We start from the raw sequence: 17757 nt of genomic DNA, 5'->3' as shown, positions 1-17757 counted from the left end.
ACTTATTGATTCTTGATTTTACTTTTTGCAATTTAGGAGTCTTGTTAGGGAAGTCAGATCCTAAACTGACATTGTGAATATTTGGATCTACTTTTTCTTCTGGTAGGTGTAGTGTCTCTGGTCTAGTACCTAAGTCTTTGATCCACTTTGAGTTGAGTTTTTGTATAGGGTGAGAGATAGGGGTTTAATTCAATTTTATTAAATGTGGATTTCCAATTTTCCTAGCACCACTTTTTGAATAAGCTATTTTTTCTCCAGTGAATGTTTTTGTTACCTTTGCTAGAAAACCTTGAAAAATTTCTAGAGTTATATAACCTACCCAAACTGAATCAGGAGGACATACACGATTTAAACAGATGAATTACAAGTAATGAAATAGAAAAAAAAAAAAAAACAAACATGAGAATCTACAAAACAAAAAAAGTCCAGAACCAGATGGAATCTCGGCTGAGTTCTATAAGACCTTCAAAGAAGAATTAACACCACAATGCTCCTCAAACTATTCCATGCAATAGAAAAGGAGGGAACCCTTCCAGATTCATTCTGTGAGGTTAACATCATCCTGAAACTAAAACCAGACAAAGACATATTAAAGAAAGAAAACTTTAGACCAATATCCTTAATGAACATATATGCAAAAATTTTTAATTCCTGAAATATTTGTCATTTTTTATGGTGAAAATATTCAGAAATCACATACAAAAACATACTAAAAAGGTAGTGCACTGAGATCAAGTAGTGTTCATCCCCCGGATGATAGGTTGGTTCAACATATGGAAATCAATAAATGTAATTCATTACATCAATAGACTTAAAAACAAGAATCATATGATCATCTCAATAGATGCAGAAAAAGCATTTGACAAAATATAGCACCCCTTTATGTTCAAAACACTATAAAAACTAGGGGTAGTAGGAACATACCTCAACACTATAAAAACTATATATGCTAAACTCAAGGCTAACATCATTCTAAATGGAGACAAATTGAAAGTGTTCCCTCTAAGAACTGGAACAAAATGAGGATGCCTTCCTTTTCACCATTTCTATTCAACATTATCCTTGAAACTCTAGCTAGAGTAATTACCCAGGAAAAAGAAATTAAAGGGATATGAATAGGAAAAGAACTCAAACTCTCATTATTTGCCAATAACATGATTTTATATTTAGAAGACCCAAAAAATTTTATAGAAAACTTCTAAAAGTTACAAATGAATTCAGCTAAGTAGCAGGTTATAAAATCAATACCCATAAATCAATTACCTTCCTATACATCAGTGATGAATCTACTGAAACAGAAATTAGACTACCCCATTCACAGTAGTCTCAAAAAAAAAAAAAAATTCTTGGGACAGTCAATCTGACAAAACAGGTGAAAGACCTCTACAAAGAAAACCACAGAACACTAACGAAAATAATTGAAGAAAACCTTAGAAGATGGATAGAGCTCTCATGCTCCTGGCTATGCGAATTAATATTGTCAAAATGGCCATGCTACCAAAAGCTTTATACATATTTAATGCAATTTGAATTATAATCCTAGTGACATTCTTCATAGAATTAGAAAAAAACAATCTTAAAATTCATTTGGAAAAATAAGAGGCCCAGAATAACCAAAGCAATCCTTAACAAGAAGAGTAAAGCAGGAGGCATCACAATACCAGATCTTAAACTGTACTATACAGAGCCATAGTAACAAAAACAGCATGGTATTGGCACCAAAACAGACACGTAAACCAATGGTACAAAATAGAAAACACAGAGACAAACCCACATAAATACAGTTATTTGATAGAAGTCTTACTGTAGTCTTGCTCTAATTTTCCTAAGTGAATGCAGCCTAGCGTGTGCACACAGACTTCTCTTAAATTTGTTCTTTTTGTGGTATCCCATATTTCTTGAATGTTCTGCTCGTGCTTCTTATCATTTTTGCTGTGTGGTCTATGTTCTTTTCAAGATGATATATTTTATCTTCATTGTCTTAGAAGATATATTCCTATCTTCTAAGTGGTCTACTCTGTTGTTGATGCTTTCATTTGAGTTTTTAATATGGTTTATAATTTCTTTCATTTCAAGGCTTTCTGTTTTTTTTTTTTTTTTTTTTTTTGAACCTCTATCTCCCTGTTGAGGTGATTTTTTGCTTCTTGGATTTGTTTATGTAGCTCATTGTCGAAGTGATCTTTCACTGCCTGTATTTGTTCTCTTATGTCTTCTTTGAGATCCCAGAACATTTTAACCATGTATATCCTGAAATCTTTCTCTGTCATTTTTTTCTGCTGCAGCTGCCAATGCTTCTAATGATGTGTTGTCTTGATTTGTTTGTGGTACTTTCTTTCCTTGTCTTTTCATGTTGCTCATGTGTCTTCCTTTGCAGCTCTGTGGATCTTGTGTGTTATTGTTTTTACCCTATAGATAGGGTAGCGTTCCAAGATCCTCCTTTTGTGGGGAGGGATAATGTTAACAGATCCCAGTGTCAACAATGCATCACCTATGAACAAACTGTTATTATTAAGACATTTATAGTTTAGTCTCAGTGTCCAGAAATGTTGGATTAAATTATTATTTAAAATATAATCAGTAGTTTCATAAAAAGATTTACAGTTTCTGGTGATGGACAATGAACTGGGAGTCATGCATAGGACGATATGCTGAGGGGGAAAGATGTGAGTGTATAGATTTAATATATCTTAGGAAATGTGAAGGAGAAATCTAATGAAGAGGGTTAGTAGCAGGAGAGTAGACAGGAAGTAATTTAAGGTAGACAAGTACATGGGAAGACAGTAGAGTACATAGAACAAACACAAATGTGTATTTAGAAAAATACAGGATGTAAAAATAGTGAAATTTAGAGGATGAAAGAAGAAGAAAGAGGAAAAAAAGGGAAAGAAAGAATTAGAAAAAGAAGAAAAAGAAAAAAAGGCTTATGTTAACTCCTCTATATTACATTCTTCAGGTGACTCAGTCCTCAAAGTCCTATTTCATGCAAAGTTCTTGGTTTCACATATGTTTGTGATGTGAGGGCCAGAGGATAGAAGGGTAGAAGAGAAAGAAGAAGAAGAAGAAATACTCTTAGAGATCTGTTTCTTTCCTTCTTCTCTTCTTATCCAGTAGGTGGAGTTGTCTGTTTTAACCTGGTGTCTCTGCCCTCAGGATGGTGTAGGTAACAAGGTGAGAAGACTGGACCTGGTGTGGAGCGTCTGGAAGTGGGAAGTGCCACCCATCAGTCCCAGCAGGGAAATTGCACCTTATGGGTCTCTCTTTGTGACCACTTGTCTGACTAAACCCCCAGTATCATCTCCCTCTTTTGCCTGGAGAGTTCCCAGATCCTGATCTCTCTGTTATGCCCCAGACTTTGGTCCCCTCCCTTCTCTTACTTATCATATCCCAACTTCGAGACCTCTCACCCACAGGCTCACACCAGGTGGCCAGCGCCCTGGTCATACTGCACTCCTGTCCACCTGAGAGCTGTTTTTGTGTTGGGTGGTCCCTGTGCCGAATTATCGCTGCTGGGGGTCGGGGAGTTGGAAACCAGGTACCTGCTCAAATGGAGATCTGATCTGATAGCCACGCCCACCAAAAGTGGTGAGAAGGTTTTCCAAGATGGAAGTCCGTGTGCTTCCAGTGCAGGGGTGTCTGGTGAGGTGGGGGGACCTGGCAATGTCCTTGTGCTGTGGATAGGTAGTATCCGAGTGACCTATGTGGGAGCAGACTCATTCTGGAGTTCTGCAGAGGTGCTGATAGGTGATTCTGCTAAGCTGGAACTGTGCGTGAGCTAGATCTGTGAGCTTTGGGTCTGGAGTCCAGAGACCTACTTGAACGCCAAGGCTCTGATTTCTTCACAGGTGGTCACAGCACTGGTGATTTCTGCGAAAATCCGCTGTATAGGGGGTCCTCTCACACTCTCTGAGATGTTGTATTCCGTCTAGGTGAGACCTTGCAGAGAAGCTGCCTGTCTGCTTTCTTGGTTTCATGCCACAGGGCAGCCAGAAACAGGACCTCCTCTATTCTGCCATCTTGGATCATCCAGACTTCTCTACTTGTAATATGAGTTTGATCCCAGAAGGATCCTATGTAGCTCTCTTTTCCTGGTTCTCTTTGTTAAATAAACTATTGGTTGGTTTGCCATTTTACTTGTTGTTACTAGTTGATGAAGATTGCTATTGTTTCAAACTACATGTTTAAGCATGAGTTTGTCTTTGTTCTGTTATAAATAATGTCAGCCCTAGCAGCCGGAGCTACCAGTCCTATCAGCCTGCTTCTACCTTTGACAAAAACCTCAGCTTTATATGTGGAGTTTGTAGGCAGGTCCATAATTCTTCCAGAGTGACACCTTGCTGTATCAACTTCACTCGGGTGTTCTGTTTACATTTTTCAGAGTGGAACTTACACTTTAGGAGCAAAATGGTGGATGGGCAATTTGGGCCTCAGTATTCATAAAGTGCGGCTTCTGGGTCAAAAAAATCTTTGTGCATGAATGGGAAGAAAGGGAAACTCAACCCTCTCGACAGTGCCTGTTTGGAATAGAGCTTTTGTAATGTATAGCTGGGGGAAGGATGATACGCTGCCTGTTCCTCCTCAGGTGAAGCTGTACCTTAAACTTGGAGCTGAAGGAGAGCCCCCTCTTTAGCAGCATCCATTTATATATTACCTTCTGTAATGCACTATGGGGCTGGAAGTGGGAGGTGATTGTTGTTTTCATGTCACAGACTCTTCCTTTACTTACCCAATTTTCACAGTTTTTTCTAAATACATGTTTTGTTTGTTTGTTTGCAGTGTGTCCTTAGGTTGATTTCCAGAGAACTTAATTTTTATCAGTTGTTTCATGGTTAATACGTGTGAAGATATTTTGCTGAGTTCCTCACATAGCTATTTTAGAAATTCTGCCATCTGCTTGGTTTTTAATTATTTATGTTAAATCTTAGAACAGAAAGTGCTCATAAAATTGTGTTAGGTATGACTTTTCAGTTTTACATTGATATGCGTTATAAGACGTTATTGCTATGTTAATTTTAGATTTTATCAGTAAGTACACCAAATATTAGCATAGCATTAGCTTTTTAACATAGGAATTAACATTGAATGAGTCTTTGTGAAATATGGTATATGAATTCAGAGGAATCATTGTATATTTTCTTATATGTAAATGGACTAGAGTTGCAGGAAATAGAAAGTGAAGTTGTTGTTACTTATTTTTATTTAATTTGAAAAATTCTTTGGAATTGTATTGATTCCTAATTTTTGTCCTATCCTTTGTCATACAGATTTGAAACCAAAATAGACTCATTTCATATTACTGGCTTACCAGATAATTCAAAAAAACCCCGCCTCCTGTCTTCATTGGATGGTACATCACTCTTCCAGATTATATTTGAGATTAATCCATTAGATGAAACTGTTTCTCAGAGGTGTATCATAGAAGCTGAACCATTGGAAATGATATATGATGCAGTTAGTATTTTTTATGTTACCAATTTTTAATATAATTTAGATTGTCTTGAGATTGTGCTTCACATTAATGATGTTTGTTTTTTTTTTTTTTAAACAGAGGACAGTGAATAGTATAATAGAATTCTTCAGGCCTCCAAAAGAGGTACGTCTAGCACAGCTCACTTCAGCAACTTTAACAAAACTTGAAGAATTTCGTGAAAAGACAGCAACAGGTAAATTAATTAAATTTAATAAATACTATTTCATACTTCATAATTTTATTTATGTTAACATGATTTTGGTAAAGTTTAAATTTATTTCTAGAATGGATACAGTGTAATAGAAATTAATTTGTTACTTTTTCCAGGGGTGGTGGTAGGGGTGGTGGTGGTGGTAATTAGAGATTGAGCTCGCTAACACTCAACCATTGAGCCGCATCCCTAGCCCTATTTTATGTTTTATTTAAAGATAGGGTTGCTTATCAACTCACTGTTGCTTAGGCTGGCTTTGAACCTGTGGATCCTCCTGTCTAAGCCTCCTGAGCTGCTGGGACTACAGACATGTACCACTAGGCCCAACAATTTATTACTTTTCTGTTGAAAGGCATGTGTAATAATAATCATTTCTTATACTCAGAAAGTTGATAGTTAGGATCTTTGGACCTCTGTTTTTGACAATAGGCCTGTCATTTCCTTACCATAGTTTGATATATTGGCCTCAGAAAATAAAATTTCCATCCTTTTATGGGAAGGGTTAAAGTTACAGATTTGGTTTTTAAAATGTTAGTTCATTATAGTGAACAATCAGCACAAAAGCAATTACTATTTTAGCCAGTCTCTTAAAACTGGGAAGACAGTAACTTATAATCAAATCAGTGAAAAATACATTGAGTTTATTAATGTAGGAGGTTAGGAGATTTGTAGGTCTAGGAGATAAGGCTCAAATTAACTCAAGTTAAACTTGAAACTCTATTTATGATCATTATTATTAGGCACTCCCACACAGTAACCTTTCCTTTATAGTCTCCAACTTTACTTACTTTTGGTAGAGTTGACACAAGTGTACATTTTAAATTACATTTAAAACAACAACAACACATCTTTTTCCTTTTAAATGTCCCTGAAGGACTGTGCTTAGGCTATACTGTTTTGCTAGGTGTTTAAGACCAAGTTGGTCAAAACCACCTTGTTCCTATCTACTCTTAAGAGTCAGCTGAGATTCCTTGGGCATGTGTGTTAAGCCTCTTGGCTTCTTTAGCTTTCCTCTACCAGTGGTGCCATCTGCCAGGATGGGTCAGTCACATATGGGTCCATATGTGACTTCTCTTGTAAGCATGGAGGGCATTACCGTCTCCAGTGACCCTCCTCCAAAGACTGACTTTGAAGAATATAAGAAGGGTAGTTATAGGGCTTATAGGATTGAAGTAATTTTCCCCAGGAAGTTATCCCTCTGTTCTCCAAGGATTGAAATTTAGACCTTACTGGAGGAAGGCACAATTATGACTCATAGGATATTGGAGAAGCCATTATGGTACCATGCTAACAAACTTGCTGAAAACCTGCTTCTGAAATGTTCTAGAAATCCTTCCTTAGGTGATAAGGAAAGGTGTTCAGGCATCCCCTTACATACATTCTGCCCTGAAAACACCTGAGGAGAATGATTCTAAAGAAAGATGCTGGCTATTGGGTACTGTTGACCCTTTTATGTGCTACCTGTGCTTAGTGTTGGAGAAAGCTGCATTGTTGCAGCATCTTGCTGAGGGGTTGCACTAAAATCAGGAAGTAATATCCTTTCTTTTTACAGTCTTTCCTTTATTCTATCTTATCTTCAGTGCTTGTTAGTAAAAGAAAAGCATTGAAAGTGCTCAGGTCCAGTTTCATAGAGCAGGCAAAAGGGTGAATTTGGAGTTGAGGAAATAAATTGATAATAGGACCAGATGTTATGAAGGAAATGAGAATGATGGATGTCCTAATTTAGTTTTGGTAATTGTACCAGAGATCCCTTTGAAAAATTGATACAAGATTCAGTTCTCTTAGAGGATGCCGCAGTCTGGCTGGGCACAATTTAGGAGCCACTTGTCAAAAGAAACGAACTTTATTTTTAGAACCACACACACCAAACAAAACAGCTCCTCAGGAAAACCTTCAGATCCCAACTGCCACCACCGGCTTCCCACAAGTCTCTCGCCCTCCCCCACTCCTCCTGCTCTTGAGGCCGATTGGCTGGTCGCATGGGCGGAGCCAAAAAAGTCCTCTAATGACAGCTCCCTAGTCTGAAAGGGCGGGGAAACAGCCCAATGAGCATCACCGCAGAGGAGCCAATCAGCTAGAAGTTGCTGGGGCGGCTGTGAGCCAATCATCAGCTGGCAGTCTGAAAGTTTACTGGGGCCCCTTCGGCTGTGGCTCTCAACAAGAGGATAAGAGGCAGTTATCAAATTTGGATGGTAACTTAGAAAAGAATTTGGAAGTGCAGAAAGCTGGTTCTAATGTAGTGAATGTGAGGCGGAGAGTGGAACGACGTTAAAGAGGCACAATCTCAATTATGCAAAACAATGATGGAGAATTAAGCAGAGGATTTTATTATAAATATGAGAAATAGGGGTGAGACATAAGTAGGTTTAACATTTAAAATAAAATTTTCCTTCTTCCTTTCTATTGAAAGTAACATAGGGAAATATATCATTGTGTTGTAACATTAAGAAAGGATTCATTGACACCAGATTGGCCAGGGTGGTGTTGGGGGAAGGAAGAGGGTATGGGAATGGGAAATACAACTGATGAACTGGACAAAAATTTCCTGTGTTTCCTATATGAATATATGACCAGTGGAACTCCACATCATGTACAACCACAAAAATGGGAAGTTATATTCCATGTATATATGATATGTCAAAATTCATTCTACTGTCATGTATAACTAAAAAAGAACAAATAAAAAAATGTTTAGGGTGAAAAAAAAAAGAAACAATTCATTGAAAGTGAGGCATAGGACTTCCAGGGAGTATAGGGCATAGATTTGTAGAGGCAGGAGGAATACACAGATAATTTGAATTGAGGAACCATTAGCCTAGAGATGAAGATAGAGAAATATGCTTTAACGGGTAGAATCTGGAGGATTTTGAGGGTCAGACTGTCCCTTTTGGGTACTTCTTATGACTTACTCAGCAAATAAACTTGAGTAAATTGTATAATCTGTGTTTGAATCCAGATCATCATGGCGGTGGAATGGTACGAGCAACTGTGTTTTAGTCAGTTCTGTGTTTTAAGTTCTAAGCTTATGGGATGATTGTCAGAATTTGATAATCTGTCAGTCTGTATTCATTTCTATCTTTGACTTTACTTTTCATCCTCATTTTAAGAGATTTTGTTTGAATCTGCTTTGTTTAGGTTATTGGAGATTTCAATAGTCCCGTTTACCCCCAGAGTATTGCTTGGTTCAGCCTAGGCAAGGCCTTTGGAAAACCTTGAAAATGATAGTTTTGTTATTAATTTATCATATTTCTAATAAGAACTGGTCCAGACTATGATCTTAGGCTATTTTCTATTATATAAAAGTGTATATTTAAATTATTTTTATTTAATTCACTTTCTCCTTTAGCTTGTTTATCAAATTAATCATATACTGGCACTTGACACTTCATATATGTTTTTAAACTTTACATTTCTTTTTTTTTCCTTTAATTTTTATTGTTGGTTGTTCAAAACATTACATAGTTCTTGACATATCATATTTCACACTTTGATTCAAGTGGGTTATGAAATCCCATTTTTACCTCGTGTACAGATTGCAACATCACATCGGTTACACATCCACTGTTTTACATATTGCTATACTAATGTCTATTGTATTCTGCTGCCTTTCCTATCCTCTACTATCCCCCATCCCCTCCCCTCCCATCGTCTCTCTCTACCCCATGTACTGTAATTCATTTCTCCCCCTTGTTTTTCCCCCCCTTTCCCTTCACTTCCTCTTGTATGTAATTTTGTATAACCATGAGGATCTCCTTCCATTTCCATGCAATTTCCTTCTCTTTCCTTTTCCCTCCCACCTCTCACCCCTGTTTAATGTTAATTTTCTTCTCATGTTCTTCCTCCCAACTCTGTTCTTAGTTACTCTTCTTATATCAAAGAAAACATTTGGCATTTGTTTTTTAGGGATTGGCTAGCTTCACTTAGCATAATCTGTTCTAATGCCATCCATTTCCCTGCAAATTCTATGATTTTGTCATTTTTTAATGCAGAGTAATACTCCATTGTGTATAAATGCCACATTTTTTTTTTATCCATTCATCTATTGAAGGGCATCTAGGTTGGTTCCACAGTCTTGCTATTGTGAATTGTGCTGCTATGAACATCGATGTAGCAGTGTCCCTGTAGCATGCTCTTTTTAGGTCTTTAGGGAATAGACCGAGAAGGGGAATAGCTGGGTCAAATGGTGGTTTCATTCCCAGCTTTCCAAGAAATCTCCATACTGCTTTCCAAATTGGCTGCACCAATTTGCAGTCCCACCAGCAATGTACAAGTGTAAACTTTACATTTCTTTATAAGTATATTATATCTTACATATCTGATTTTATCTTATGTAATAAGTACATTTAAAGTTATTGTCTTATTCAATTTGAACATGTATTCCTCATGAATATTTTAATTTTAAGGTTTATATTAAAATATACTGATCTTCCTAATTTATGTCACTTTACTAATAATCCTTCGTAATAGTGTATTAACATGGAATACGTTCTTTTGGGAATTTGTCCTTTGAAGAAAAAAGGACTATTTTAGGAGTCATTGTAGTTCCTAATAGGAATATCATGAACTGTTCAAATACTGAATTTTCTGAATCTCTTCTTTTAAATCATAGAGCTTTTCTTGCAAGGTTTTTAAATTAATACCTGCCCTTCTCATTTAATATTCTTATGACCTTGGTCTAACCATGGTCCTGTGCTGAAAAAAAAAAATGTTCAGTTAAACTATAGATATTATTGACTGCAGTATGAGGGTTTGTTTTCTTATTATAATAGTTTAGTTTCTTATTTATAATTCACATTGAAAATACCTAGTCCTCACAATCATTTTTGTGATAGTTTTCTTCCCTGCCTTCCTTCTTGTCATTGTGAAGTAAGATGCCTTTCTATTTAGGTAGCAGATCTCTTGAAATTTTATAAATCAAAACATCTTTTTTTTTTTTCACTAAATCAGGTTGATGGCTTTTTAAAGAATTTATTTATGTAAAGGAGGGGTTCCTATCTGATGGAGTCATTAATCATTTATTTGATTTAAAAGTTAATGCTGGGGCTGGGATTGTGGCCCAGTGGTAGTGCACCTGCCTAGGATTGGTGAGGCTCTGGGTTCGATAATCAGCATCACATAAAAACAAGTCAACAACAAATAAATAAAGATTAAATTAAAAAAAAAAAGCTGATGCTGGACTCCAGTACTAAAGTAGATTAATTTGGCTTACTAATCACATGCAAGTGAGTGAATTAAAATTTTTTGAACAATATCTAAGGAATGTGGAACCCTGATTTGTTGCCTTTTCTGGTTTACATATGATTTTATTAAAGATGATTTAATGATCCAGCAATTTTCATTCTTTCAGAGTAAAATCATCAAGATCAAGTACCATTGTTTAACTGTATTAAATTTATGAGTTGGAATGACTGCATACAGATTCTAATAGTAACCGTGAAAAAATGTTTCATATCACTTAAATTTTTTTTTTTTTTAGGTCAGTATCTTTCTCCCCAGTTTTAGCCAAATTGACTGTGTGGGCTAAAAACCATTGTTTTTGTTTTTGTTTTTTTTTTAAATTGCTCTAATTTTATACTCAGATTTAATTAGTGTATACATTAACCAACAAATAATTTGCATTTATTTTGGAAATATTTTGCTCAAGATTATTTTAAAATCAGTACTACTTTCATATTATTTTAAGATTATGCTATAAATTTGTATGTTTAGTGACACTGTATTTCTTAAGTAATTTCTGAGAAGTATTCAAAGATTTAAATTTTCTACAGGTCTTTTGTATATTATTGAAACACAGAAAGTTCTTGACCTCAGAATTAACTTGAAGGCTTCATACATTATTGTCCCACAAGATGGAATTTTTACTCCTACATCTAATCTACTACTTTTGGATCTTGGTCATCTAAAGGTACATAATAATAATATTTGATTCATGATATGGCATTTAGGGTATTATGAATCTTGTTTTTTAGGCTGTTTGATTGGCTTACTGATTTTTAGATTTGTGGTAGATACTAGTATTCGAGAAATCTTCCTTTCTGGTAAAGAAAGTGCAGTGTCATTTAATTAGGTGTTCCTGCCCTCCTTCTAAAAGAAAAATAACCAGTTGAACTCTTAAGGGCAGGAGTACACTGAAAAATTATATTTGTAGAATTTGAGTTGTACTTGAAAAGTTTATTTCCTTTTCTGTTCAATCTTTACTTGATTAATTAAAGTAAAATAGAGGGAATTCTGGAGATAATCAAATATATCTTTATTCTTTTGAAATTTTTGTGTATAATACTGATATTTTAATTATATATAAATATTGACATTTTAATTTTATCAAATGATTTAAAATTGAGAGATGGTTATCTATTTACCAAAGTTATTTTCTTTTTCTTCCAATTATGAACTTTTTTCTTCTCAAATAGTAAGTAAAGAACAATTATTTTTGACTTTTTTTTTTAAGAGAGAGATAGAGAGACACAGAATTTTAATATTTATTTTTTAGTTATCGGTGGACACAACATTTTTGTTTGTACTTGGTGCTGAAGATTGAACCCGGGCCTCACGCATGCCAGGCGAGCGCGCTACCGCTTGAGCCACATCCCCAGCCCCTATTTTTGACTTTTGAGATCTGTGCTGTGCTACCCATTAGATACATTTGATTAAGTTAAAATTAAACAAAAATTCAGTTCCTTAGTGACATATTAGTCATATTTAAGAGTTTTGAAGTCAGAAGTGGCCAGTGGCTGTTGTGTTGAACAACATAAAAGTTCTGTTAAACAGTCCTGCTCTAAATCATTAAGGATAGAGAAATACCAGTAACAATTTAAAGGTCTAAGAGAGATGAAAAATGTTAGAATTGATTTCTTTTGGCTACCTAACAAGTATGTGCCTTTCCTTAATATTGGCGGTTTCTTTTATTGATTGATTATACTCTGCACTGGGAACATATGTAGACATTCACTGGCTTTATATTTATAATAAGCTTATACAGCTAATTATTCACACTTGAATTTGGTTATTCAGTTGTTTCAAGGGCAATATGGAGCAGTGGGAAGAGCATAAGGTCAGGAGTTAAGTATATAGTTTTGTGACATTTGGTAATTCACTTAACCTGTTACCCAAAATTCATTACATTTCAAAGTTAATAATTTTTGACTGTTTATTTCACATGAGATATATAAACTGAAGAAAAACTGTTTATATGTGTGTGTTTATGTTTAAATATGTACACACACAGATATCTATCTATACCTATTTATTTATTCATCAGTGAGTGAAAGATCTTTGAGTGATTCCTGGAATGTAAGTGAAAAGAATCCCCTGTCAAGAAAAGGGAGAATACAGTATAACATCTTTGGAGTCACATAAATGGCAAAGTTGGGTCTTAAATTTCACCATCCTAATATTAAATCCTAGACTCTTATTGCTATAAAACTATTTAAATATCTGTCTTTGTACAATGGAAACATTTTATAAGCTGAATTTATCTCTGGGTTGATCTGGTTCTCAGTGAGGAGTCTTATCAGATTTTAAGTATTTGTAGATGTATAATTTCTAGTACTGTCTTGGTTTTCCTCTTTTAATATAAGTAATGGGAAATATAACTTAACATGTAAAAATTTACCTTATATCCTGTCCTTCTCATTATATGTCTTAAGAATAATGACTTTTCTAATAGCATTACAATATGTGTCTGCATGTGAGTTTCTTTTCCTATTAAATTTTTACATTATAGGTCTGAAAGATAAAAACTTTATACTTATATTTTGAAATATTTTGCATAGTCTAAACTTTTAAAATTAACTTCAAGGTGGCAAGTAAAATTCGTTCGGAATTACCAGATGTGAAACAAGGTGGGCCCAACCTTGAAGAAATTATGCAAAGAGCTTATGATTCCTTTGATATTAACCTTACAAGCATACAACTACTTTATAGTAGAGTGGGTAAGTATAAAATGCATTATTGATTGATTTTGCTGAAAGTAATTTAATTAGGTTTTTAGATACTTTGTCTAAAGACATTCTTCATAATTTTTGAAATAAAAGCAATGGTATATATTGCCTAAAGGTGTTCAGGGCGGCCTCCAGCAACAAATGTCATTAGTGCCAAGGTTGAGAAATCCTGATCCATATCAGAATTTCTAACCTTGGACCAAAGATTGGCATATATTGTTAATGATATGTGTACATATTTTTTATGTACCCATATTTATTTTTTAAATTTTAAATTTATTTTTCTTGCCGTATTGGGGATTAAGCCCAGAGATTTGCAAATGGTAGTCTAGAACTCTACCACTGAGACTCACTCTTAACCCTGTTGATGAAATTTGTGTTCATAGTTGGATAACCAGAAGAGGCAAAGAGGCTTCTCAAAGCTAGAGGCAACTAATCTAGAGTCTCTGATAGCCTAGACTATAGATGGCGAAACAAAGCCTGAGGAGGTTCACTCTCCTGGGCATCTGTATCCCAATCATTGTGGTATACAGTCATGCATCAGTGGTCAAGTTCATTTATTAGATGAAGACAACTAGAAGTTTATTTGACAACAAAGTCAAAAGTCTATAAATGCTTTTTCAGAGAATAAATTATGGCATTTGGTATGTTTGAATGGACATTTTGGTCATAGGTTTTTAAAGTCTGTGAGCCATACTTAATATTTAAGATACTAAAATGGTTAAAATTTTAAAAATCCATTATTACTGTGAAGATTATTGAAATTCCTTTTGATTAATTGTTCTCAAATAATTGAATCCCTTTTTGAACATTTTTTTTAATATGGTGTTAACTTTATATAATTGTCATAGAATCCCTTGAAAAATTCTGAAATATGTGCTTCTAAATATCACATTTTTATCTATCTCAATACTGGTGGAAGAATTTTAAAAATTATAATAAAGCCCATTTTACTACTTATCTCCATGAGTGTAACATTTCCTTGGCTGGTTTTTCAAGATAAGAAGTTTATCTGACTTATAGAGTAATTAGGTGCAAATGAGGTAGTTTGTGTGAAAATGCATTGAGATCACATTCATCTTATTTGTGTGTGTGTGTAGGGCTGGGAATTGAATGTTGAGTCTTAGAAATGCTAGACAAATATTCCACCTTCAAACTACACCCCTAGCCCTAAATAAAATTTTAAAGTTATTTCTTTCTGATTATAAATGTCTGCTTCAGAAAATCTGGATGATTCAGAAAACAAAAAGAACCAACCTTTGTCTTATTGCTTAGATATGAGCTCTGTTGGTACTTTTAGTGTTTTCTTTTTAAATATTTATTCTTAAGCTTTAGGTGGATACAATATATTTAGTTTACATTTATGTGGTGCTGAGGATTGAATCCGGTGCCTTGTGCATGCTAGGCGAGCACTCTACCACTGAGCCACAACTCTAGCCCCTCTTTTAGTGTTTTTAACAACATATGTGTCCACAAATGTATTGGATATGCTGTGGAATGTTAATGTGTGTAGGTATTTGTGATTTTAAAGGCAGCTTTACATAGTTTTTAAAATCCAAATAATTCTTTTACTTTACAAATAATTTTTGGTCACTGAAATTTATGATTTTTATTGGCTGTGTTGTGTTCTAAGGCTATTCTGTAAGTTATTTAATTGTTCCCTTACTGAAAATTAAGGCTGTAACACTGCAGTGAGCATAGCTTGAGAGTCATGTTTGTAGACCTGGGTATGAATTTCAGATTTATTATTAGCCCCTTGACTTTAGGAAATTTTGTAAGCTCTGAGCCTCAGTTTTATAAAATGGGATAATTTTAAACCGTGAGGAGAATTAAAGTTTATATATTACCTACAACAATGCTAGTTATAAATCTTGAGTAAATGGTAACATTTATTAGTTACTATTAAATAAATTTACCTTCTTTTCCATTATGGCCTTATACCCATGTAATTCTGGGGGTACAATATCTGGCTTTATGGTGATTGTCAATGAATATATAGTAGATTTACTTTAAACTTCTGCTTTTTAAAAAGAATAAGTATTTTTTTTTCTAGTAGAACCTAAAAGAAAGTCTTATGAAGAAAAAAAAGAAAGGAAAAAAGTGATAAAAGGGAAAAGAATTTGCCTGTTGATTGTGTATACCTGAGAATGTTATGGGATATTTTCTCATGCAGTGTGTGAATATAAGATATTGGATTTACTTTTGTAATGTTAATGTGTGGAGGTATTTGTGATTTTTTAGGCATTTAATTATTCCCTTATTGAAAATTAAAGCTTGTAACATTGTAGTGAGCATAGCTAGAGAGTCATGTTTATAGAATTGGATATGAATTTCAAATTTATTACTAGCCTATTGACTTTAGAAAATTTATAAGTTCTGTGCCTCAGCTTTATAAAATGGGATAATTGTAAACCATGGGGAGAATTAAAGTTTATATATTACCTATGGTAATTTTAGGTTTACTATGTTATTCAAATTATTTCAAGATTAAATATGAACTGTATTCTATAATTAGGTGATAATTGGAAAGAAGCACGAAAACTCAATGTATCTACACAGCATATTTTGGTGCCCATGCACTTCAATGTGGAACTCTCTAAGGCCATGGTTTTCATGGATATAAAGATGCCCAAGTATGTATGAACTGTTTTATGCACTGTGGAATTTCTCAGTGTTTCTTTAGTTAAGGAAAGATTCTTTTTTTGTGTGTGTGATAAAACATATGGTTAAACTATTTTTAAGTGGATAGCTTACTTTTGTTGGTAAGCCTTAAGTTCCTTCATACCACCATTACCTACCATCTGTCTCTAGAACTTTATCATTTTCCAGACTGAAAGTAAATACCCATTAAATAATAATGTCCCATTCTGCTCTTTCCTGACCTCAGCCCCTGACAACTGACATTCTATTTTGTCTTATGAATTTGGCTATAAGTGAAGTCATCAAATATTTTACCTTTTTTATCTGGATTACTTCAGTTAGTATAAAGGGTTCAAATTTCATTCATGAAGTGTCTGGCCAATAGAGTTTAGTCCTCTACTTTTTTATTGATCTGGCTTATTGTCTGATTGTTCTGTCCATTATTATAAATGGGATTTTGAAGTCTCCTAATATTATTAGAGAGCTGTCTATTTCTCCTTGTTAATTCTATCAATGTTTGATTATATATTTTTGAGCTCTGATGACTGGTGTATATATTTTATAATATAGTATATATATTGTTATATCTTTTTGTTGACATGATTCACAAATTTCATTATATAAATGTTCCTCTTTTTCCTTTGTTTGACTTGTAATCTGTTTTGATTTATTATAACTAATCCTTTTTTCATTGGATGATTATCTGTATGGAATGTCTTTTGCATTCCTTCACTTTTGACCTATGTTTTTTCTGGACCTAGTGTCTCTTATACATAGCATACAGATGGATCTTATTGTTTTATTCATTCTGTCAACTTTATATCTTTTGGGAAGTTGAGAACATTTATATGTAAAGTAAATACTGATGGGGGATAACTTACTTTTGTTGGTAAGCCCTTTGTTATAGCTTGTTTTCTTTCTCATTTCCTGTATTATTGCCTTTATGTTTAGTTGATATTTGTTGTGAAATGTTTTTAATCTCACCTCATTTCTATTTTTTGTATGTTTTATAGATACTTTCTTTGAGGTTACCATGGAGATGACATATAATATCCTAAAGTTATTACAATCTGACTAAAATTTATACCAATTTAATTTCAGTTGTATGAAAAAAAAGTTTCCAGTTCCATCCCCTTCAGTTTGTTATTGATGGCACAATTTAAAATGTTATGTACTCTGTACCCATTAGCATAGATTTAGAGTTATTTTTATGCAATTGTCTTTTAAATCCTATAGAATACTATAAAATTGGAATTATAAACTAAAATTATAATAATATTTGTTTGTTCATGTATTCATCTTTACTGTGATCTTTATAATTTATTATTAACTGAAGCTTGAGCCCAAGACTCAAAGTAGAAAAGTCTGTTGAACTAGACCAGACCATTTAGCTAGTTTTTTTCTCAAATAGTTTTATATTATAGTAGGCTATTTCATCTCTTCTTCATATCAGCATCATTTTTCTTTTTTTGCATGCATTCCTCCTTGGCCAGAACTAT

At 34.1% G+C, this 17757-nt stretch overlaps 1 protein-coding gene across 3 annotated transcripts in view; it reads left to right on the top strand.

Annotated features, from left to right (window-relative positions):
* Vps13a (vacuolar protein sorting 13 homolog A) overlaps positions 1–17757 on the top strand; it is a 256331-nt gene that overhangs the window by 65855 nt on the left and 172719 nt on the right. For all 3 annotated transcript variants that reach the window (XM_005324116.5, XM_021725635.3, XM_005324117.5), the window contains exons 18-22: positions 5262–5448; positions 5546–5660; positions 11447–11583; positions 13477–13609; positions 16134–16251. In XM_005324116.5, the coding sequence (XP_005324173.2) occupies positions 5262–5448; positions 5546–5660; positions 11447–11583; positions 13477–13609; positions 16134–16251 (690 nt within the window). The remainder of the gene's footprint in view (positions 1–5261; positions 5449–5545; positions 5661–11446; positions 11584–13476; positions 13610–16133; positions 16252–17757) is intronic.

Source organism: Ictidomys tridecemlineatus, chromosome 4, assembly GCF_052094955.1.
Source record: "Ictidomys tridecemlineatus isolate mIctTri1 chromosome 4, mIctTri1.hap1, whole genome shotgun sequence".
Classification (NCBI taxonomy): domain Eukaryota; kingdom Metazoa; phylum Chordata; class Mammalia; order Rodentia; family Sciuridae; genus Ictidomys; species Ictidomys tridecemlineatus.
This window is presented reverse-complemented; position numbering and strand designations above follow the sequence as displayed.